Source organism: Dryobates pubescens, chromosome 1, assembly GCF_014839835.1.
Source record: "Dryobates pubescens isolate bDryPub1 chromosome 1, bDryPub1.pri, whole genome shotgun sequence".
Taxonomy (NCBI): Eukaryota; Metazoa; Chordata; class Aves; order Piciformes; family Picidae; genus Dryobates; species Dryobates pubescens.
In genome coordinates this window covers 42,921,470-42,944,766 of record NC_071612.1, presented here as the reverse complement: position 1 = coordinate 42,944,766, position 23,297 = coordinate 42,921,470, and the positions used below count along the sequence as shown (strand labels likewise).

General features: G+C 44.0%; 1 protein-coding gene across 2 annotated transcripts in view; it reads right to left on the bottom strand.

Annotated features, from left to right (window-relative positions):
- The window catches only part of CSGALNACT1 (chondroitin sulfate N-acetylgalactosaminyltransferase 1), a 42,282-nt gene that overhangs the window by 6,650 nt on the left and 12,335 nt on the right, over nt 1-23,297 (bottom strand). The window contains exons 3-6 of one of the 2 annotated variants that reach the window (XM_054164674.1): nt 11,714-11,971; nt 9,185-10,093; nt 1,702-1,918; nt 271-372 (exon numbers count right to left, since the gene is read on the bottom strand). In XM_054164674.1, the coding sequence (XP_054020649.1) occupies nt 271-372; nt 1,702-1,918; nt 9,185-9,818 (953 nt within the window). In that variant the 5' untranslated portion in view covers nt 9,819-10,093; nt 11,714-11,971. The remainder of the gene's footprint in view (nt 1-270; nt 373-1,701; nt 1,919-9,184; nt 10,094-11,713; nt 11,972-23,297) is intronic. The other variant, XM_054164679.1, reaches the window with a different exon arrangement.

Here is a 23,297-nt window from a genome sequence, read left to right as displayed (position 1 = left end):
TCTGCAGTTCATGGTGTAAGCAGTGTGTAGGAACAGCACACATCGGTTGTGTTTGAGAGTTGTTAGGCATTGGAATGTGCTGCCCAGGGGGGTGGTGGAGTCACCATCCCTGGAGGTGTTCAAGAGGGGATTGGACGTGGCACTTGGTGCCATGGTTTAGTAGTCATGAGGTCTTGGGTGACAAGTTGGACTTGATGATCTTTGCGGTCTCTTCCAACCTTATTGATTCTATGATTCTATGATTCTATGATCAGATACTCAGGTACTTACTTAGAGGTATTTTCAAGTATTGATTTAACTTCATTCATTTGTTCTTTTCCAAAGTAAACTACAGTGAGGTGAATTCTCCCATCCTGCTGAATGCCCATTTCCCTAGAGAACAGAGACAGATTGGTGACTTGTCCCAGAAGTTAGCTTTCTTCAATAATCTACACCCACAAGGGAAGGCACAGTAGGGTGAACCTTGGAAAGCACTCCTGAGAGCACTGACAGAGACCTTTATCCTGACAAAGAGGCTCTTTCAGCTGGGACAAAAGACTATCGTTCAAGCGGATTGGGAAAATCTCTCTAAGCAGTGTTTGTTATAATAGGAGGACACTGTTAAAATAGGCAGGAAGAATGACAAGGCAGGAAATAATTCCAGCACTTAGGAGAATATAGGAGAAGAGGGATTTTAAAGGAGCTGTACATAAACACCTCTTAACCTTGATTTTTTTTTTTTTCCCCTAATTTTGTGGGGTTTGGTTGGTTGATTTTGGTTTCATTTTGCTTTGTGTTTGGTTGGGGTTTGTGTGTGTTTTTGGGGTTGGTTTGGGGTTTTTTTTGTGGCTGGGGTTTTTTTTTGGTGGTGAGTTTGTTGTTTTGGTTTTCTTCGTAACAGATATTCCGGAGTTCAAATCTTTGGCATTTTTCTAAGAGCATATTTACTAAAATCTAAGTATCAACCAAAGATGGAACCAGTAGCCTAAGGGCAGGACCAGTCTGTTTCACATACACACAGTCAGCAAGAGTTCATCTAAAATCAGCAGAGAGATCAGCATCATCAGAGGATGATTTCTCCCATCCTAAACCAAGCATCTATCAGATGACTAATTTAGATAAGGAGACTATTTTTAGATGGCTGTAATTAGGCAAAACAAATCCCATTGTAAGAGTCAGTATCTATTGCTAACAGTCTTTTCTGGGCAGCTATTTAAAGCTACATCTCAGTTAAATTCTCTCTCCAAACATCATCTCTGCTGAAAAGAAAAAAAAAAAGTCAATAGTAAGTATCTTGAAAGTTTAAATACATTTCCTTCTTTCCACTGGCTGCTTTCATCGTTTCTCTAAAAGGGTCTGGCAAAGTGTCTGGGAGCACTAATTCCCTTTTTAATTCAAAATGTTCCTTCACAAGTAATGGCACAAAATTATCATGTTGCCACAGCTGTGTGTGCCCCAACAGAACAGACTGAGACACGTGAGCCAGGTACATGCAAATCAGAAACCCTGAAGACTGGAATTGTAATTGCTTTTACTGCTAATCACAATGCATTAAGCAGCCTTTCAGTGTCTGTAATCTCTAAAATGACTTCCCAGTGGCACAATGAAGTGTTACGTCAAAGCAGCAGGATTTTTACTGAGTGGGGCCTTGATAACTCCTGAAATTGCATCTTCCTTTCCAAGTGAGGAAAAAAAAAAGGCAGCCCTGGAATGGAAACACACCTGAAATTCTGCATGAACTGCTGAAATTTGCTGGCTCTCTTGGCCAAGGGCACAATGACATTAATAAGTGTGTCAGCTGTGTTGACATTTTCATCTTTCACTTTCATTACCGGGCCGAATGGCCGGAATAAAACAATCTTCTTGAAGTGATGTTTTGTGTCTCCCTTGAAGGTCAGCTCGTACAACGTGCCTTTGTCCTTTTCTGTGCGGTAGATCCCTGCATGAAAACAAAAGAGAAGAGGCTTTGGATTAAAGCTGAGCTTCTAGAAGAGAAAAAAAGATCACAGAAACATAGAATGGTTTGGGTTGGAAGGGACCTTTAAGATCATCAAGTTCCAAGACCCTTGCCATGGGCAGGGACACCTTCCACTAGACCAGCTTGCTCCAGGCCTCATCCAGCCTGGCCTTCAACACCTCCAGGGAGGGGGCATCCACATCCTCCCTGGACAACCTGTTCCAGTGTCTCACCATCCTCACTGGGAAGAATTTCTTCCTAATCTAAACCTACTCTCTTCAAAATTCAATCCATTCCTTCTGCTCCTATCACTTATAAACAGTCCCTCCTGTGGTGGGTTGAAGTTTACCCCCAGCATTAACTTTGCCAGACCAACTCAGTTAGAAGCAAATGAAGCTGTATTTACAAGCAAAAACTACACTCTACTCCCCAGCTTTCTTGTAGATCCCTCTCAGATACTGGAAGACCTCTGTAAGGTCTGCCCCAGGCCTTCTTTTCTCCAGGTTGAATCAGCCCCAACTCCTGGAGTCTGTCCACACAGTGGGGGTTCTCATAGGATGCAGTCTTCATATAGTCACACCTGGGCTGGAACAGCACCAAGGGCATGAGACACAATCCACCATCATTTGGGTGAGCCTCTTGCTCTGGCAGGAACACGGCCCTGGGTTGTAGGAGCTGTTTGGTATTCTCACAGGCACATCCCTAGGCTTGGCAGAGTGACAAACCCCTGAAGGTCACCAATTGCTCACACTCAGTATAACCCTGCAGACATACTGTCCTTATTTTTCAGACTGCTCCAATTGCACACTGCAGGCATGTATGGTAATGGTGATGCAGAGAGACTGAGAAAGGCAGCCTGCCTCTCTGCTAGATGAGCGATTAGACCATCTACCAGGAAAGCAATTTCCTGATGAGCACATATATTGCCTCCTGTCTGGGAGGTTTTCAGCAAAGTCCCTGCAGAAAATTATGCACCCAGGCCCCAGCAGCCATCAGCTTCAGCCACTGCCAATCAGGACAATAGTCTTGTGCTTTTCCAGTCTTGAGAGACTTTTATTTTCTTTGTGGCAATGATGCCCACTCCTGGACAAGTGAAGTGGTCTGTAGGGATCACATTGTGGACTTTGTCAGCGGCCTGACACAGGACACAGTCCTGGAGACTGCATTAGACAGTCTCCAAGGATGTTTCTTTCCTTCATACATTTCCTGTATGGAACAAACTGCTAACATACTCCATGGATGCAATAGGTCCTACAGAACCATCAGATAGTTTTGGTTGGAAAAGGCCTTTAAGACCATTGAGTCCAACTATTATCTAGCTCTGCCAAGGCTGGTGCTAAACCATGTCCCTCAGGACCACATCTCTGTGTCTTTTAAACACTTCCAGGGATGGGGACTCAATCTTCTCCCTAGGGAGCGTGTTCCAATCTTTGAAAACTCTTTCAGTCAAGAAGTTTCTTCTAATATCAAAACTAAACCTTCCCTGGTGCAACTTGAGTCTATTTCCACTCCTATCACTTATTACTAGAGAGAAGAGGCCAACATTCTCCTCGCTGCAATCTCCTTTCAGGGAGTTGTAGAGGGCCAGAAGGTCTTCCCTGAGCTACTCCTCTAGACTAAAGAACCCCAGTTCCCTCAGCCACTCCTCATCAGAGCTATTCTCCAGACCCTTCACCAACTTCATTTCCCTCCTCTGGACATGCTCCAGGATCTCAGCATCTTTCTTGTAGTAGGGGCCATTAAGATCTGGCCTGAACTTATGCTGAGGGCTGGCATGAACTATAGAAGTATTGGTCATGCCCCATTGGAACACTATTCTGCTGCCTTAAATGAGCTAAAGTGGACAAAAAGCCTGTAGATTTTACCCATCCACAGTGTCCCTGTAGTGCATACTGAAATAAAGCTTTTTCCTTGTTAGGCCCAGTAGGTTTAAGAAGGCATAATTAAATGATAATTCTAACTACATGCTAAGCCACTTTAAATACCCTAACCCTTTAGCAGTAGAAGAGTGTAATTGCATTGCCTTCCCTCTCCTGCAGTACTCAAGAGAAAGGCAAAATGTGTCTGGAAGAAAACCCCCCTGCTTGCCTTGCTTCTTTGGGGTCTTTTCTCCATGTCTGGTTATGAAGAACAGCTTGACCAAAACAACATTGTTTTTTAAAATCTTAGTCATTCCTTGATGTGCAGGTTGCTGTGCATCTGACCCACAGACCATCAGCTCTGCCTTGTGTTTCTCATGAAGGTCTGTGTCAAAGGCTACATAAAGCTCTTCATCTTGTATTGTAGCTTTTACACAGGTATGGCCAGGGCATCCAAGAGAGTAATGAGGTATGATTTTATCTGGCCAGAGTTCTGTGGACTATCTTATCTTCACTATGACTGTGTGGCTTATTTTAGTGCACACTGCAGCTGGTTAATACTATATGCAGATTTACTTGTCTGTTATTCACTTCATGTTTTATTTTTAATATAAGCTGATTCAACAAATGCCCCAATCCTCCCTCAGCAGAGCAGAAGACTCTAATGAGATAGCAGCTCCATCATTCTTTTACTGCTTATCTTTTAAAGCTGTGCCCTTGACTCCTCCCTAGCTTTTTCTATACAGTCCGCCCAAGGTGCAGACCATGAACCTCATCTGTTATTGAATTTGAGCCTGCAACTGAGATCATCTGAACAAGCTCCCCAGGGAGGTGGTCAAATCCCCATCCCTGGAGGTGTTTAAAAGCCTCAGAGTTGTGGCACTGAGGACCGTGGTTTAGCAGCAGACTTGGTAGAGCTAGAGAATGGTTGGGCTCGATGATCTGAAAGGTCTTTCTAATCAAAATAATTGGGCAGGCAAACAAGTTTCAGAGATCTGCATGGAACTGATAACTAGCAAACAGCCATGAAACTTCAAGGAAATGCTGTTGAGTGGATGACAGTTGCAGCCTCAGTTCCACACACCAGAGGTTTCAGGTCTTTCACTGTCTATAAAAGCACTTCCTGGATCATTACTTGCATTCTGTTAGATGCTGTGGGAAGTGCTTTTAGGATTCCTCCACATACATCATCCCCATTTTAACTCTAAGATCATGGTCTTCCCACTTCACACAGAGTAAAATACAACGCTTTATCCTTTTGAGGATGGGCATCATCCTTTCTCCCATTAAGCTTCCAGGGCAAAACTGCATCACATAGCTCACCACCAGGACCTGTCAATTTGAGAAAGCAGCACAGAATCATGAAACTCTTGAGGTTGGATGAGAACTTTGAGATCCTTTTCATTTGTCTCTGAGACCTTATTTAATATTCCAGTCACCAGACACCTATGCCACGCTGCAAAGCTTATATTGATGCAGCATATCTGACAGTGCCATGACAGGGCATTTCTGAAGCAAACCAGGGAATCTGTGAAACTGTTCCTGCTGGGAAAGAGTATCCCCAGACTGATTACACTCACTTTGGGAACACACTACTTGAGTTTGTCAGAGTCTTCAAATTCTTGTCTCCATCTTTGAGAAAATGAATGACTTCTAAAGCTATTCAGCTCTGCTGCCATTAATGACCAGGCATGTTATTCTGCCCACTGAGCAACTGGTTTTCTATTGGAAACAGAGCACTCCTTGGCCTAATTAAAACACCCAGTAATTTCTGATGTTTTCCTTGTTGTTTCCTACCAACTCGTGATAGAGCAAAGCAGTAAACTTGGTACAGAAATGGGAGCAGTAAGAGGTGGGGCGGGGGAGGGAGGGGGGAGGATTATAGCAGCTGGACAGCCCAAGTGCCTCTGTGGAAAGAGAAGCAGAGCAGAGTAGCAGCCAGCTGGATAACATTTTGTGCCCCAGGGAGAAGGTGTGGTTCTCTTGGTTTTGAATTAGAAAAAATGAAAAATTCCACCATGTGTCAGCTATTACTCCTGGAAGCAGAACTGCATGAGAATACTATCCAAATTTCATGTAACAGCAAACATGCTGAGAAGGAGCTGAGCTCATATGCAAGGTACTGGGGTTGCACTCTCGTTCCCACGCACAAATGGTTCTGTCTAGAAACTGCAGAGGATGCGGCACTTATTTTAAGAGAACCCAGCCGCAGAGACAAAACATTTCTTCCCAAATGTAAGAAGCGTTTGAAGAAAGATTTTTTTCCCTCTGCAAAGACAAGAATAAAGGCACTAAACGGAAGAGGAAAAAGATACAGACCCTAGTCACGTTTCTTTCACCACACCACCACTGCCTATTGACATATGTTAGCAATGAACCAGTACTGAAAAAGCGATAGCAGGTACCAGATGTGACCTGCAAGAACAGCAAAATCCACACAAAGAGAGCCAAGTAAACAAGAATAACTTGCATCAGTCCATATGCTGTTAAACACAGGAGAGGAAATGGCCTCAAGTTGTGCCAGGAGAGGTTTAGATTGGACATTAGATGAAACTTCTTTATTAAAAGGGTTTCAAAAAACTGGAGCAGGCTCTCCAGGCAGGTGCTTGAATTCCTATCCCTGGAGCTGTTTAAAAGAGGCAGAGATGTAGTGTTGAGGGCCATGGTTCAGCACCAGACTTGATAAAGTTAGAAAATTGTTGGACCTGATGACCTTAAAGGTCTTTTCCAGTCAAACTGATTCCATGATTCTATGATTTTGTCAGTGTCTCTGACCCCAGTTACCTGATTTTTCATTTCAGCACACCCCTCCACCTGCTCAAAGCTGAAGATAAGGGCAGCAGCCCCACTTGTAACACACAGGATGCATACAGCTTTTGTGTGCTGTTATTGCTGAATCAGCTGGAAGATAGAAAGCTTGCAGGGTTAAGTGGTGGTATTCTCAGTGCACATCTCCCAGAAAGCTCCAGCTACCCTGGGCAGTTGCAAAAAAATGGAAACAGCTGGTTTTGCTGGCCAGGTAATGCTTCTCAAGGTTGCTGTGTTGCTGGATTGGTACAAAGCTGCCAGAATAGCATAGCATAGCATAGCATAGCATAGCATAGCATAGCATAGCATAGCATAGCATAGCATAGCATAGCACAGAATTAACCAGGTTGGAAAAGACCTTCAAGATCATCAAGTCCAACCTATCACCCAAGACTATCTAATCAACTAAACCATGGCACCAAGTGCCTCATCCATTCTCCTAAACACCTCCAGTGATGGTGACTCCACCATCTCCCTGGGCAGCACATTCCAAAGGCCAATCACACTTTCTGTGAAGAACTTCTTCCTAACACCCAGCCTAAACCTCCCCTGACACAGCTTGAGACTGTGTCCTCTTGTTCTGGTACCAGTTGACTGGGAGAAGAGACCAACCCCCAACTGCCTACAACCTCCCTTCAGGTAGTTGTAGACAGCAACAAGGTCTCCTCTGAGCCTCCTCTTCTCCAGGCTTAGCAACCCCAGCTCCCTCAGCCTCTCCTCAAAGGGCTTGTGCTCCAAACCCCTCCCCAGCTTTGTTGCCCTTCTCTGGACATGTTCCAGCAACTCAACATCTTTCCTAAACTGAGGGCCCCAGGACTGGACACAGGACTCAAGGTGTGGCCTGACCGGTGCTGAGTACAGGGGCAGAATGACCTCGCTGCTGCTGCTGGCCACACTGTTTCTGATACAGGCTAGGATGCCATTGGCCTTCTTGGCCACCTGGGCACACTGCTGGCTCATGTTTAGCCTACTATCAACCAGTAGAAGAAGTAGAAGTAGAAGCTGCCATGGAATGCAGCCTGTTACTAACTTCTTGTGTAGGCAGTGGCACTTGAAGAGCACTGTCTTCTGAACAAGTTCTGAGTCCAAATCATACTTGAAATGCAGAATTGGAATAGAAAACTCAGTCCACCCTTCTTCTGCTCAGATTATACAGAGAAATGGCATTTTTTGTGTGCTTTGATTGGCAATTTTTGCCATTCTTGGAGAATGGAAGATGGGAGTAAAAAAGATTGTCAGGAGACAAAAGAGACTTCCAAATGAACTCCACAAAGAAATCTTCTGACAAGTCAGTTCTTTGTTTCCAGCCCTGATGCACAGATCCCTACTTTTTCAAACAACTCATAGAATCATAGAGTGGTTTGGGTTGGAAGGGACCTTAAAGATCGTCTAGTTCCAGCCCCACTGCCCTAGGCAGCAACACCTCCTACTAGACCAAGCTGCCCAAGGCCCCATCCAACCTGGCTTTGAACACTTTCAGGCTTGGAGCCTCTGCTGTTAAAAAGTGGCACTTGAAAAATCCACACGTACTGCCTCAGTATTACATGTGAGGGTAAAGGCTCATTTTAGAATCCAAAGGCTAAGGTCCACCACTCTTGGTACAGGAGATACCTGTTAAAGGGCAAATTTTCCCAGTCATTTGAAGTGATAGGTCATACCAACTGAGTTACTGAGCTCCACAGCTGCTGTCCTCAAAACCTAACTTGTCACTGACTCTGGCAGAGCTGTGCAGGTGGAACTAAGGGTAATAGTGTAGTTTGGATTTGAACTGCAGTTGTCAGTCTGATCTGGGATTGCAGCCTAGTCATTCCCTTCTTTGTCAGTTCTGAGGCAAGCCCATGATTAGAGAGATGCAAAAACATGCTGGTGATAACTATAAGAGGTTGACAAACTCTGTTGTCACAAAGCCCCATTCCCAGCTGCCATTCTGCAGTTGTGCTTGAGATGGTTCAGTTTTGGGGTCTTCACTACACGAAAGACATTGAGGTGCTGGAGCAGGTCCCCATAAAGGCAAGGAGACACTGGTGAAGGGTCTGGAGAACAGGTCTGGTGAGGAGCAGCTGAGGGACCTGGGGTTAGTTAGTCTGGAGAAAAGGAGGCTGAGGGGAAACCTTCTTACTCCCCTCCCTACAAATCCATGAAAAGAGGTTGGAGCAAGGAGAATGTTGGCCTCTTCTCCCTAGTAACAAGTGACAGGACAAGAGGAAAAGGCCTCAAGTTGCACCAGGGGAGGAGTAGGTTGGGTATCAGAAGAAACTTCTTCACAGAAAGGGTTCTCAAGGACTGAACAGGCAGGTGGTTGAATCCTCATCCCTGAAGGTGGTTAAAAGAGGAAGAGATGTGGTGCTGAGGGACATGTTTTTGCACCAGGCTTAGTAGTTAGATAATGGTTGGACTTGATGATCTTAAAGGTCTTTTCTAACAACAATGATTTGATGGGTCTATCTCTGGGTCATATCACTGACAGCATCCTAGACGTTTGTGCTTTGAGGTAGTACCTATCTCCCTCAGCAACACAGTCAACACCAGAACCCCTCACCAGCACCCTGCGAACCTTCTAACCTGGTGTCTGCATACAAACCTTCAACGAAGTCAGAGGCAGTGTACACGTGGTGCTTCACATTGCCATCCCCCGCTGCGTTGTTCAGGCTCCCAGCAGCTAACTCAATCACCTCTATCAGCTCATCTCGCTTGTCCTTCCTTACAGGCTTCTCTTCTGGGTGGCGTGTCAGCCCTGTCTCCAGCTGGTACACCTTCTGCAGGGTGAAGCTCTCAAAGGGCACAGCCGCATACTCTGTGGACAGCTTAACACCACTGTGCACCTCTGCTTTGTCTATCTGGGAGCGGAGGAAAGCCAGCAGGTTAGCCTGGGACTTCTCCGGGTTACTGTGGTCAAGCCGAATGTCCAAGGGGTCTGGGTGCTGGCCCTGCACATGCTTAAGCTGCTTACTCCTGCCTTGGAGCTCAGCCTTCAGCTGGGCAATTTGTTTCTTCAAGCTGATGATGTAGTTGCGGTGTTGCTCTTCTTGCTCTTGCAGAATTGCTTCATATCCCTCCTTGGCAGTCGGTCTGTGCACTCTGGGCAAAGAAAGCTGCTGGTTGTCACCCTTGGGTGTGCAAGCCAACATGTAAACAATAGACACTGAGCAACAGGCCACCACTAGCAGGCCTACTAGTCGGGGGAGAAATAGAATAAATCCTCGTCGGAGCATCATCTCTGCAAGAGCAAAGTCTTAGCCCCCCACACGTGACAGCTCTGCCGTTCATGCAGTGCCGCAGAGGCCCTTGCACTTGTAGTACTCTCATACAGATGCATGTATGTGCAGGAACTGGCTCGTCAGCTCTCTTACAACACCTGCTCTGCCTCTCTAGTGTTTACCCAGCAGGACACAAAGACAAGCTGCAAAGCAGACAAGGCACCCTCTGATCCTCATAGCAACACCTATGCTGCTGCAGCATGATCATCTGGTGGCTGATGGAGCCTTAGGACCTGAAAGGCAAATGACAAGGACAGTCATTCAAGCAGGTTAGAATTTAGTCATTCAGTCCAGTTCTAAGAATTTGCTTCATTTCTCAGCTGCTATGGCAGATCTCAGAGCTGTGGAGTGCTAAGACCCAAAAAGGTGCCAAGACCCTTACACAGGAAATCCTGCATGCTTGTGCTTAATTTATTAATATAATTGGCTTATTGCCAATGAAAAACTACCCCAGCCCTCAAAGTCTGCCATGCTTTGGAAATATTAGGAAGTCATTATCTGGTACTTTTCTGGTGAGAAATCCTCTGACCAATGATGGCTCCCCAAGCACTCTCAACTCTTGGAGCACTCATATTTTAAAGGCAGACAGTCTCACAGCTGCCACACACATTTCAGCTTCCAGGCATGTTTTCCAAAACACCAGGTAGAAAATGTGGTCCCATTTGACCACATGAAGCCTGACTTGGAGAAGACACTTGATGACCCGGAAACTCTTATCAAGACCAACTGCTGCAATCCCACCAGATGATCCCATAAACCCAGAAGAACTGGGGATAGGATATTTTCTGGAGCTTTCAGATCAAATCTTACTCAAAATCAGGGAAAGCTTTATTTCCATCGAGGGGGCTGCCATCACTGCACACTGTCTTATCATTTTCAGACCTTCTTTGGTTTCTTACAGTGCTATAAAAATTCTTGCAGCAATGTACAGTACAGAATCACAGAGTTCTAGAATCAACCAGGTTGGAAAAGACCTCAGAGATCATCACATCCAACCTGTACCACTGTGTTTTCCACATGTGCTTTCTGCCCAAGGAGGTAAGACCACAAAGAAAGTTTAGTGAAAGTTACTTTTTTTTCTCAGAAGGAGTGAAAACTGTGAACATTATTATTTTTAGTACTACTTCCTCAAGTGTACTTAAAAACAGGAAAGAAAAGTTAGATGACTGAACATGAATATTGATCTAGCTGTAAACTACATTAAAACAATTGTGCTAAGGACAGGACATTACCAGTGTGATTTTCAAAACCTCTCCGTTTTGGACCAAAGATTTAGGCCACAGCTGAATAATGCCCTAGATTGCACTGTGAGACTACATTGTTAGACTCAAACACAAGCAAATTAACCCCTTGATTCTGTCCCCTTGGATGCACTAATGACATTATAACACTGCTGTTGACAACAGAGATTCATAGTCTTTCAGTCACACATTCTTGCCAGCAGATCCTTAAGTAAAAAAACATATTTAAAAATAAGAGTTTCAGAGTTATTTTTCAGCTATTTCTAGCCGTGAGTCAGTCTCTTGCAGGACTTCTCATCAACTGCTACATGACTTTCCCCCTCTGCCTTGACTGACTATTACTCTAGAGCCGTTATGCAGAGACATTTCTGATCTTCAAACTGTTATCAAAACTAATATTTTGTTAGTCTAAAGAGCTTCTTAAAAAGACCCACACACATATTTAGACAAGAAATTGTTTTAGCTAGAGTAAGCTGCAAAAATTAGTAGCAATTCTGAATTGCTGTTACAGGATTCACAGGATTCTCCAGAATATGTCAGCATTTTCAAAGGAGAAATTGAAGAAAATATTCAACAGCAGCGAAAAGGATAAGGTGAAGTTGATGCCCTTACCTTTTGGCTGTGATCTTCTCTTTGGAACATCTTGGTCTGCTACAGCTACTTCTCAGATTGCCACAATCATCTCCTGCTTATCTCTCTTCTTATGCCCTTCCCAGAAAATGTGTGTACTATAAAAAGCACTGCCAACCTCAGAACACCTCTTCATTGCTTTCACATTTGCCAGCTGCCTACATTTTCAGTCTGTCTCCTTGTGCGGTGAAAGGCTGTAGTGGAGATGCTTCCTATGGATGCACTATAAAAGCTGGTCTCCTGCAATGTAAAAGAGCTTGTCAAAGCAGGGAAAATTAATCTGGGCATTTCTAGTTCTACAACAGATCTGGCTAGAAGACTGCAAGAAGGTAGTGTGCAGCGAGACAGGGTCAGGAAGTGGTAAGATGTAGCACATAAAACACTGCTGTGCTTGTATGCTTCACTTCACACAATTAGTCCATTGACTGAATTGGCAGAAGCTGAACATCACTGAAAGGATTAGTTGTGCTAACATGGTGTAAACTGAAATTACATCTCAATGCCTTAGATAAACACAATTTCATGTCTGGAAGCTGCAGCAGATTCAAGTTTTGGGGAAAGAGCTCTTCAAATGTTGACCTTAAAATACATGTGTGTGTGTATATAGAGCTACCTTCACTAACACATACTGTGTCTCTCTTCAGGGTACTCTTTCTTTCCTACCTAGTTTTCTGGTTTGTAATCTCACTTACTTGGAAAAAACAAAATCTATAAATACACTTCAGAACAGTAAATTAACCAAGATACTTTGTCCTTTGAACTACAATTCTCATAGCAAGGAATTGAAGCATGGGGAATTTCCACCTTCTTCTTCATGGGGATTTTATCACCAGGACCCTGACAGCAAGCACTCACTACTTGTCCTAAATTGTATTAGTGGCTTTGGTGGCATTGCCTGACACTGACTGACATTCAAATACAAGCTGTTACTGTACTGCTATCTCATGGGCATGCTTATGAGAGCAGTCCCAATCCATGTCAGTGCCAATAAAAGCAGATTACTTTAAGTCAGCACTGAAGGTGGTCACAGCCAAGGCATCTCAGCTGCACAGACAGTACCAGCAAACTGGGGATGGTAACTCCTCCTAACAACCATTCTGTTGATTTCACCAGACCTACACAGTTTCATACCAACTGAAAGAGCCTGAGATGAAAGTGAGACAAACTGAAATGTCGTTGTGTTGTGTTTTTTTTTTCCAGGAACTGACAAAAACACCTCTGTATTTCAAAGTAGTCAGCTGCCTTGAGTAGCATTAGTCTATTTGCAGAGAGAAGCTTTGATGGATATGCAGTGGTTAGTCTGACAGCTGAGGGAAAAGACATGAATTCTAAAAAAGCCTCTGTTTGCAAGAAAATCTTCACCCTTAGCTTGACCTGTTAGCAGAACCAGAGGTCAGCCCAGCTCACAGAGGTGCTTTTCACTTGTTTCCAAGGAGCCTGTGCTCCAAAATGATCTAAACAAGGAAAGAGGTTCTGTCATCACTGCAAGCACTGTGTAAATGGCTCTGCACCGTGGATGGTGCTGCACATACTCACAGGGAGTGGCAAAACTCAAGAAGCTTGGTTTGAAATTTTGGATGGTGCGCACCCACCACAGTTTCTCAGCAGCATTTAGATTTTTAATGGACTGTTGAGATACAGGAAATTTCTCTCTGCACAGAAAAGACAACCTATTTCAAGTCTGAATTTTGGACTCCCCAAAAACCAAAGAGGATTTGTGCCGGAGAAAGGGACCCAAGCTAACCTATCTCTATGTGTATCTCCACTCTGAGCTCTCCACTTTTCTCACTCTTCACGTTGAGGACAGAAATGGATGGCAAAAGAACAGTCACGTTTGCAGAGGCAGCAATCTCTCAGAACATATGGCATGGGCAAAGCCAAATAATTCCATGTTTTCAAATACTCTCTGCCACAATTTCCTATTGCAGACTGGCAACTACCATTTTAGCTCACAAAACTTTTTGAAAATTTCTTTTGGAGGCAGTGAATGGCAGAAGCTGCAATTACTTTCTGTGTAGGTGTTGAAAAATCTTCACTGAGCAGCAGCACACATCACAGGGAGATTTCACTAGAATCATATTAATCTCCAAAATAAGCTATGTGGAGGAGGGAAAAGATGTTTTACCCAGATTTTGAATGCCTTACAAAAAAAAAAAACAAACCACAAAACCAAAACCACATTCTGCAGCCATTTGGCATTTGCCTTGAACTTTTAAATGACAAGGACTGCACAAAGGCCTGCAGACAAATTAGTCTGCTATAAATATCAGGAACAAAAATTTATCCCCCTTAGTCCCACAACAGAAACTCAAGCCAGAATGAGACACGTTGACAGGGCTGGACTTGATGATCTCTGAGGTCTTTTCCAATCTTATTGATTCTATGATTCTATGATTAAAATCTAGCCTCACACAAGTGTGCAAAATGAATGCAAAAAGAAATTATCTCTCCTTAATGCCAAATCATGATTTCTCAGCTACTTCTCAGCTCAGTTCATCTGTCCAAGGCTGAATTAAACAAAAAGAACCTGACTGATAAATTGACTGAGTGCACCATCATAGCCTTCCTGTATTGTCCCCTGGGGTTGGTCTCTTCTCCCAGGCAACCAGCACCAGAACAAGAGCACACAGTCTCAAGCTGCACCAGGGGAGGTTTAGGCTGGATGTTAGGAAGAAGTTCTTCACAGAAAGAGTGATTGGCCATTGGAATGGGCTGCCCAGGGAGGTGGTGGAGTCACCATTACTAGAGGTGTTTAAGAAGAGACTGGATGGGGTGCTTGGTGCCATAGTTTAGTTGATTAGATAGTGTTGGATGATAGGTTGGACTGGATGATCTCCAAGGTCTTTTCTAACCTGGTTAATTCTATTCTATTCTTGGAAGCACACTGACACATCCCAAACAAACCACTTGACATTCTAACATCTGGCTTGCAATTGATACAAGCACTTGAAAATTAAATAAAAGATTATTAAGAAACAGTGTCTAGAATCAAAATGCTAAATGCCAATACCTGAAGACAACAGCCAATTTACAGTACAAATCTTCATTTCCTAATCTTTGATCTCAGAGTAATCTTCAACAGAAAATCTTACTTGCATTACCATGCATTCTTTTGGAGAAAAGCCTCAGAAAGAAAATTACACTGTTCCTCTCTATGACTAACAATCTGATCATCTTGCAAATAGGATGCAAGCACTATTAGAAGCAGCCTTAAACAAAACAAGAAAACCTCAGAAGTGTTAACATCCCTGGAAATACCATGTTATTGTTGTGAGGGAAGTGAGAAGTGGATAGGCTTACATTCAAGATACTGATACAGGCTGATCTCAGGCTTCTCAGTCTGAAAGTTACAAAACAAACACAAGAAGCTATGACTTTTCCTTTCATTAGCACTTTGGGCCCCAGTGCCCAGTGCCAATTTAATTGGTTCCCTCTTATCAAGGTATACCAGTTAAACATCAATTAATTTCTAACTACATCTAAAAAGAGCCAATGCAGCACCTAAAATTATCTCCACACCTCAACAACATCACCGTTTGCTCTAAAAAGGAGCTGCTACTGTGAGCAGCTGCATTGTTGAGTCTCTCGCTACCTCAGGAAAGAAACCACAATGACTTTGACCATTTCTCATCAGCAAGCTCTGATCTGAAGTTTTAGGAATTTAGTAGCTCCAAAAGTGTTTTGAACTTTGTTCAAACAGAGATGAAAACAGATTTGGGTTGACCTGGAGTTCAGCACTGTCTTTTAAGAGCAGATTAACAAACTGCCATAGCTGCCAGTCCTAAAAATTAATAGTTGGGTTGGACAGCTCATCTGCCCAACTTAGCTGGAAGACCAGCACCTTCTGAGCATGACCTTCAATTTAATTTCATTTAGATAAATGCCATTTCAGTTTTGCAGATGTCTCAAAGAGAAGCATTTTATTCCAATCACATGATGCTGCAGCAGTGCTGCACAGTATCCAGGATATGAACACACTAACAGAGGACTTCTTTTTGCAGAATAGCTAACAGAATAAGGACAAGCTACAGCCAGGGAACCGCTCAAAGATGTTACCCCAATTTCCTTCATTCAACAGCTCTGCATACAGAGGGCTTCCAGAAGGACTAAACTGATTTTTAACAGAACACAGAATCACAGAATGTTAGAGGTTGAAAGGGACCTCCAGAGATCATCCAGCCAACCACCCTGCCAGAGCAGGATCACCTAGGGCAGATCACATGGGAATGCATCCAAGTGAGTTTTGAAAGTCTCCAGAGAAGAAGACTCCACAGCCTCTCTGGGCAGCCTGCTCCAGGGCTCCAGCACCCTCACTGTAAAGATGTTTTTCCTCACAAACTGTGTTCCATTTTGTGTCTGTTTCCCCTTGTCCTATCACTGGGCACCAGTGAAAAGAGCCTGGACCCTTCTTGATGCTCACCTTTAAGGTATTTGTAAACACTGATCTGATCCTCTCTTGGCCTTTTCTTCTCCAGGCTGAACAGGCCCCAGTCTCCCAGCCTCTTCTCACAAGAGAGATGTCCTATTCCCTTAATCATCCTTGTAGCCCTCTGTTTGACTCTCTCCAGTAATTCTCTGTCTCTCTTAAACAGGGGAGCCCAGAACTGGACACAATACTCCAGGTAGAGCCTCACTAGGACAGAGTAGCTATAGAGTAAGTAGCTATAGACTAAGTTATACTAGCTTCTGAAATGGCTCAGAGTCGGCATAATGAGATGGATAGAGTACAAAATCCTTGGGTATGATGTGAACATAAGTAAATAAACAAATGGGAGAATAAGTTTGTTTATCTGTGTAAGTCTAGATCTGGAAAAACTGCTGTTACTTCACTTTGAAATGTTTACATTCACACACTCAGCTTAATGTGAGCTAGCAATGTGTGCATGCAGCCCAGAAAGCAAACCGTGCCCTGGGCTGCATCAAAAGCAGCATGGCCAGCAGGTCAAGGGAAGGGATTCTGCCCCTCCCTTGCACTCTGGTGAGACCCCTACCTGCAGTACTGTGTCCAACTCTGGAGTCCCCAACACAGGCCATGGACCTGTTAGAGCAGGGCCAGAGGAGGGCCATGAAGATGATCAGAGGGCTGGAGTACCTCTTCTATGAAGACAAGCTGAAGGAGTTGTGGCTGTTCAGCCCAGAAAAGAGAAGGCACCTGCAAAGTTCAATAGGAGTCCACTGCTTTGAGAAAAGATGTTAGGTGATACAGTATGGTAACAGTGACATTAGAATCATAGAATGGTTTGGGTTGGAAGGGACCTTAAAGTTCCAGCCCCACTAGACCAGCTGGCTCAAAGACCTGTCCAGCCTGGCCTTGAATACTTCCAGGGAGGGGGTATCCATTACCTCCCTGGGCAACCTGTTCCAGTGTCTCACCACCCTCATGGTAAAAAATTTCTTCCTAATATCCAGTCTAAATCTACCTGCTTCCAGCTTCAATCCGTTCTCTCTTGTCCTATCGCTACAAGCCCTTGTAAAAAGTCCCTCCCCAACTTTCTTGCAGCCCCCTTGAGGTACCGAAGGCCAGTAGAAGGTCTCACCAGAGCCGCCATTCCTCCAGGCTGAACAGCCCCAACCTTCTCAGCCTGTCCTCACAGGACAGGTTCTCCACCCTCTGACCATCTTCATGCCCTCCTCTGAACCCTCTCTAACAGTCTGATGTTCTTTTTATGTTGGAGGCCCCAGAACTCAGAACTGGAAGGAGTAGTATCCTATCTAAGTCATTCTAAAGCAACAATATAGTGTTAAGATGTCTGAACAGTTTGGTCTGACCTGGAGATTCCCTCCTCTTCTCCTTGTACCAGAAATCCCCTGGCACAGCTAGAATCCCCTGTACCCAGCTAGATGGTGGACTTGAACTTCATTAACTCCAGTAGAGTTGACAGCACAGTAAGTTTTCTCCTTCCTGAGTCCAGCATATGGGAACTGAGGGTAGACATCTGGCTCCCATAAGCTTAATGTTATATTCCTATGGGAATGCAAAGGCCTAAATTTTGTACTCCTTGTAATTCAAATGAAATTTGCTGGGGAGTATGGTATCAAGAGAGTACTTCAGATAAAATGAGTAAAGGGGACCAGAGGAAAAAACATCTTGGTAGACAAGATATAAAAGGTTTGGTGCATTACCTAGTCTGAGCAAGAATTATCAGGGTAGGGACTAATATTGCTGATCAAGACTACTGTGTTCAGCTGTGGTTTAGATTACAAAAGAAAAATCAAGTTTCAGGCTACAAACTGATAACCAGAAAGTCAGAAAAGAGCTGCAACCCAGTCCAGTACGGAGACAGGTTACCCATGCTCCACGTGAAGCTCTAAAACATGCAGCATTAACAGCTCTCATAGCTCATGTACTAACCCCCAGGCTCTGCAGATCTGGGTTTCCCTATCAGTCTGGTCAGTACTGATTGACAGGAAGAAGCCAGCCCCCTGACTCAGCCCCCATTTCCTTCCTCCTCCAGGTTAGCCCTTACTGTGCCACAGAGTCCCATTGAGGTCATCATCACTGCTTCGGTATGTGGCTTTGGTCACAGATCCACCCTTTCCTTGATAGATCAGGAAAAAGTTTTCTCTGAAAAGCCCAAACGTTTGTAGTTGTTTCAGTAAAACATTTTTTCTCTTTCTAGAGAAAGTTTCCAAATGCATTTCCTTTCTTTCTTTTTTCTTTTTTTAATATATATTTGAGACTCAGATAATATTTGAATCTTACTGACTTCACCTTCATCATTAAACCAGTCAATTCTTTATTAGGGGAAGTTGAAAAGATAAAATGCAGTCAAGTGTCTGCAGAAAAGGAAAAACCAGAGGGGAAAAAGAGAAGAAAGTCTTTCTACATTCAATATTGTACAGTCAATGTACTGGACCACGAAATTATCCTTTCAAAAAAGGATTTAAAAAAACCTGGAGGCAACCAAAAAGTAAATCTGTCTCACAACACACAGCCATCTAAAAGTTTTGCTTAGGTCAGTCAATTCCCACACAAAGAAGATGTTTATCTTTGTGTGATGCTCTATCACTTATACAGATTTATTTTTAATTAAAACATTTCAATAAGTTGAGAATGTCTGCTTTGGTTTAACTTAGCAAGTCACAGTTCCTCAGCTTCCTACTTTGTGTCAGGCTTTGTGAGTTTCTTCAGCAATCATAAAACCATTGAATGGGTTGGGCTGGAAGGTCATTGTGGTAGTTTTAGTTAATGTTGGGGGGGAAATTTCAACCCACTACAGTCACTGAGTCCCAATTGAGACACCTCCTGCTAGACCATCTTGCTTAAGGACCCATCCAACCTGTCTTTCAACATTACCAGGGTTGCAGCCTCTACAGCTTCCCTGGGCAGCCTGCTCCAGTGCCTCACCACCCTCATAGGCAGGAATTTCTTCCTATTGTCTAATCTCAATTGATCTTCTTCCAGTCTGAAGCCATTATCTATCATCCTGTCACTCCATTCCTTTGTCAAAAGTCTCTCTCCAGCTCTCCTGTAGCCCCCTTCAAATCCTGGAAGGCTGCTCTAAGGTCTCTTCATAGCCTTCTCCTTTCTAGGCTGAACAACCCTAACACTCTCAGCTTGTCCTCACAGGGGAAGTGTTCCAGGCCCCTGATCAATGTTTGTGTACATCTGCTTTGGATCCTCATAAGCAGGTCCATGCCATTCTTACACTGGGGGTTCCAGAGCTGGACTCAGTTCTGCAGGTGGGGGGTCTCAGCAGAGTGGAGTAGAGGGGTAGAATCCTCTCCCTCAACCTGCTTTAGATGCAGCCCAGGACACATTTGGCTTTCCAGGCTGCATGCACACATTGCTGGCTCCTGTTGAGCTTCTGATCACCCAGCACCTCCAAGTTGTCCCTGGCCATTCAGCTAGAAAAGTGTTAAACATTAAAAGTTCACACAGGAGGCATCCTGGTTCTCTGTCACAGCTGATTGATGACACAAGTAAAGCCAGTTTCCCTTGCCAGTAAAAGCTATATTTTTTCCCCCCCTTTTGTTACACAACAGAAGTACACCCTGCAGTCAAGTCAGCATTTCCTGGAAGGTTCCAAAGGGCCTTTCTCTTAAAACAACTAATTCAGACTCCAATCAGAAGCAAAGCATGCTTCCTGCAGAGTTATGAAATAACACACACAATAAGAACTTACATTGCTGGAGGGTAAGAAGGCTCTACAGACAGACCTGGACAGGCTGGATCAATAGGCCACTGCCAATTGCATGAGATTCCTCAAGGCCAGTTGATCCAGAGAATGGCAAGGAAGCTGCTGAAGAGTCTGAAGAACAGGTCTGGTGAGGAGCTGCTGAGGGAACTGGGGTTGTTTAGTGTGGCAAAAAGAAGGCTGAGAAGAGAACTGATTGCTCTACAAGTCCCTGAAGGAGGTTGGAGCCAGATGGGTGTTGGTCTCCTCTCCCTAGTAACAAGTGATAGAATGAGAGGAAATGGCCTCAAGTTGCACCAGGGGAGATTTAGATTTAGAAGCAACTTACTGACTGAAAGAGCTCTTAAAGCCTGGGATAGGTTCCCCAGGGAGGTGGTTGAATCTCCATTCCTGGAGGTGTTTCAAAGAGGCAGAGATGTGTTGCTGAGGGCCATGGGTTAGCACCAGCCTTGGCAGAGTTAGAGAACGGTTGGATGTGATGATCTTGAAGTTCTTTTCCAACCAAAATGATTCTATGGTTCTATGATTCGCATTATGGCAACAAGCTTATGTATTTACAGTGCAGAAGACCAAGACACAAATGAGGGAATGCACCAGGAAGTGGGAAGCCTCCTGATAACTTTGGCACGTTGGCTTTCCTCCTCTCAGACTCATTCAGTGTGCTACCATCTATTCATTTTATTGTTGACTTCAGCCACTCGTATGAGATTACTGGACACCATGAAAGTGTAACAGTAGAGAATGTCTGCAGTAAGTCAAACACAGCCAAGATGCACTCAGCTAAGAAAGGCAAGAGTAGAACAAGAAAGAGACATTCTTGAAATCCCCTTTGGTTTTATAAACCTGCTGCTGCTTTATCCCAGGTATTCTGCCTCAAAAGTTATTAGCTGACTTAAAATACAAGAAAGGCAAGAAGCAGGCCCCACTGTGAGTTAACAAGCTGCTTGCCTGCTGAGGAGTCATGCGTGTTTGCATTGGTCCAGGTTTAAAAATAACAATCCTTTGAGAAGCTGTTCTGACAGCAAGTTGTGACATATGGATATAAAAGTGGATAAGAGGAAAAGATGGTGAGAATCTATTGCAAACAGATGGTTAAATAAATAAAGCCATTTTGGCCCAACTTCGAGTAGCAAATATTGCCTCTGTTCTTGGTGATGTCAGAGCCAAGTGCTTCATGTGGGATCTCTTGCTGCACACCCTTCAGAAGATCCAGGCTCCCAGGCAGTAGGCTCTCCTCCAGAGGAAAGTTACAGATTCCTGCCACTCTTGGAGTGCTCTTTGTATCTTTGCATCTCCACACAGTAAACCTCTCCAGAACAGTGATGCTGCTCACTGTTTGACACTTTGCAGCTCCATTTGGGCCCCCAGTGAACCTGTTGTGACTGCAAGGCACTAAATACCAGATAGTGGCTTATTCAGCTTCTTCATTCTCCCAAACAAATGCACAGGCTATTTCAGACCTAGCAGAACCAGCCTGGATGGTCTATTGAAACAATATATTAGTGCCAACAATAAGCACTTTAAATATGGTAGAAATTGTTGCTTCAGCCCAGAGGAAAAAGAGTATGGAAATGGTAAATACTTAGAAATTAGGACTCCTCTGGAATGTTGTCTTAGCCTTCAAAATTAGGAGCCTAAAACTAAACAGTGTGCACATATTCCAGCTACACAAGGAGTTTCCTCAGCTGTTGGCATATCTGGAATTTCACAAGAATCTGTCACACAGGAGCAGAGAGAAGGAATTTGAGGAGCAAATGTGAGGAAAATACCTTGGTCAGGATCTCACAGGAGCATTTTGCATTCTCTCAAGAAGTGCACACCCTCAGGCTCACTGTTAGGATACTTGTGCCTCTGAATGGGTGGAGGCTCTACCTACTCTTTCTTGACTTCCACAGGAGATGCCCCATGAAATTCACTCCCTCTGGGCATACTCTCTGTTTTAAGTGGGAAATTGTGGTTTAAAGGAGTAGAGCTACAGACCAAAAATCCAGGGTGCAGTTATAGGTTTTGCCCTTCTATATCCATCAGCACAGGAAAAAATAATAATAATAAAGGATTCACAGTATAAAGAGAGACAAGAAGAACAGCTGAGTAATGGAGCAGAGGAGGGTGGTGAAGCTGGTGAAGGGCCTAGAGAATAAATCTTACGAAGAACAACTGAAGGAGCTGGGGCTGTTTAGTTTGGAAAAGAGAAGGCTGAGGGGAGACCTCATTGCTCTGTACAACTACCTGAAAGGACATTGTAGAGAAGCTGGTGTTGGTCTCTTCTCACATGTAATTAGTGATAGAACAAGAGGCAATGACCTCAAGCTGCAACAGATTAGGGTTAGACTGGACATTAGTAGAAAAAATTTACATCAAGAGTGGTCAGTCACTGGAATGTGCTGCCCAGGGAGGTGGCTGAGTCACCAACCCTGGATGTGTTTAAAGGTGGTTTGGATGTGGTGCTTGGGGATATGGTTTAGGGGTGAACCTTGTAAAGTATGGTTATCAATTCGACACGATGATCCCCAGAGTCTTTTCCAACATGAATGTATCTCCTTCCTCAGATGCTGAACTACACAGGGATGTCCCTCTAGATGTGAGTCCTTAATAACCTGCAAAGGGAGGTAAAAGTAAAGACAACTAACTGCAATGGTAGGAGGACTTGCTTTTAGACAGCCTCTTTTTTCAAAGCAATTCAAGCTAGGAGTCACTCCCTGAGGACATGCTCCGCTACATACTCATGCAGTAGAGCATTTCATGGCCTGCAAAGACATAAACAAAGTTCAACCATTTATACTTCAAAGTGCTGGCAAAACACACTAAAACACAGCCCCCTCTCAGCCCAAATCTACACTTTAGCACAACACAAGCTGTGTTCATTGGAGGTTGATTCTCAGGCTTCATCCAGTTTCAAGCTGTCAGAAACAAAATAATCCACAAAATGACCAGAAAATGCTTCTACCATATCTACAGAAGACAGTTCAGCTTCGAATCATAGAATTGATTTGGTTGGCCAAGAGCTTTTAGATCACTAGGTCCAACCATTACCCAGCTCTGCCAGGTCTGGTGCTGAATCATGTCCCTCAGCACCACATCTCTGTGTCAACTTGTTCAGTTTAAAAATGTGCCACACCAAAGGTTTTGAAGAGCCCAGCATGCCCACTTCCTGGTGGTATAAACACCTGATCAACCCCAGCTGGAAAATGCTGTATCCATCACTGAGAGAACACTGAGAAAGGTTTCTGAAGGACACACCACTGTTTTTCACCAGTGTGGCAGTGATGTAACTGGATGAGGTTTCTTGCACAACTCAAACACTGCACAGCTGGGCTACTTGAAACAAAGGCCTGCTAAAATGAGATGGTGTGCCATGAAAGGAGAGCTAGAATTCATGTTTCTTTAGAGAGACAAACAGAAAAAAAATTGTATTACTGGGATGGTCA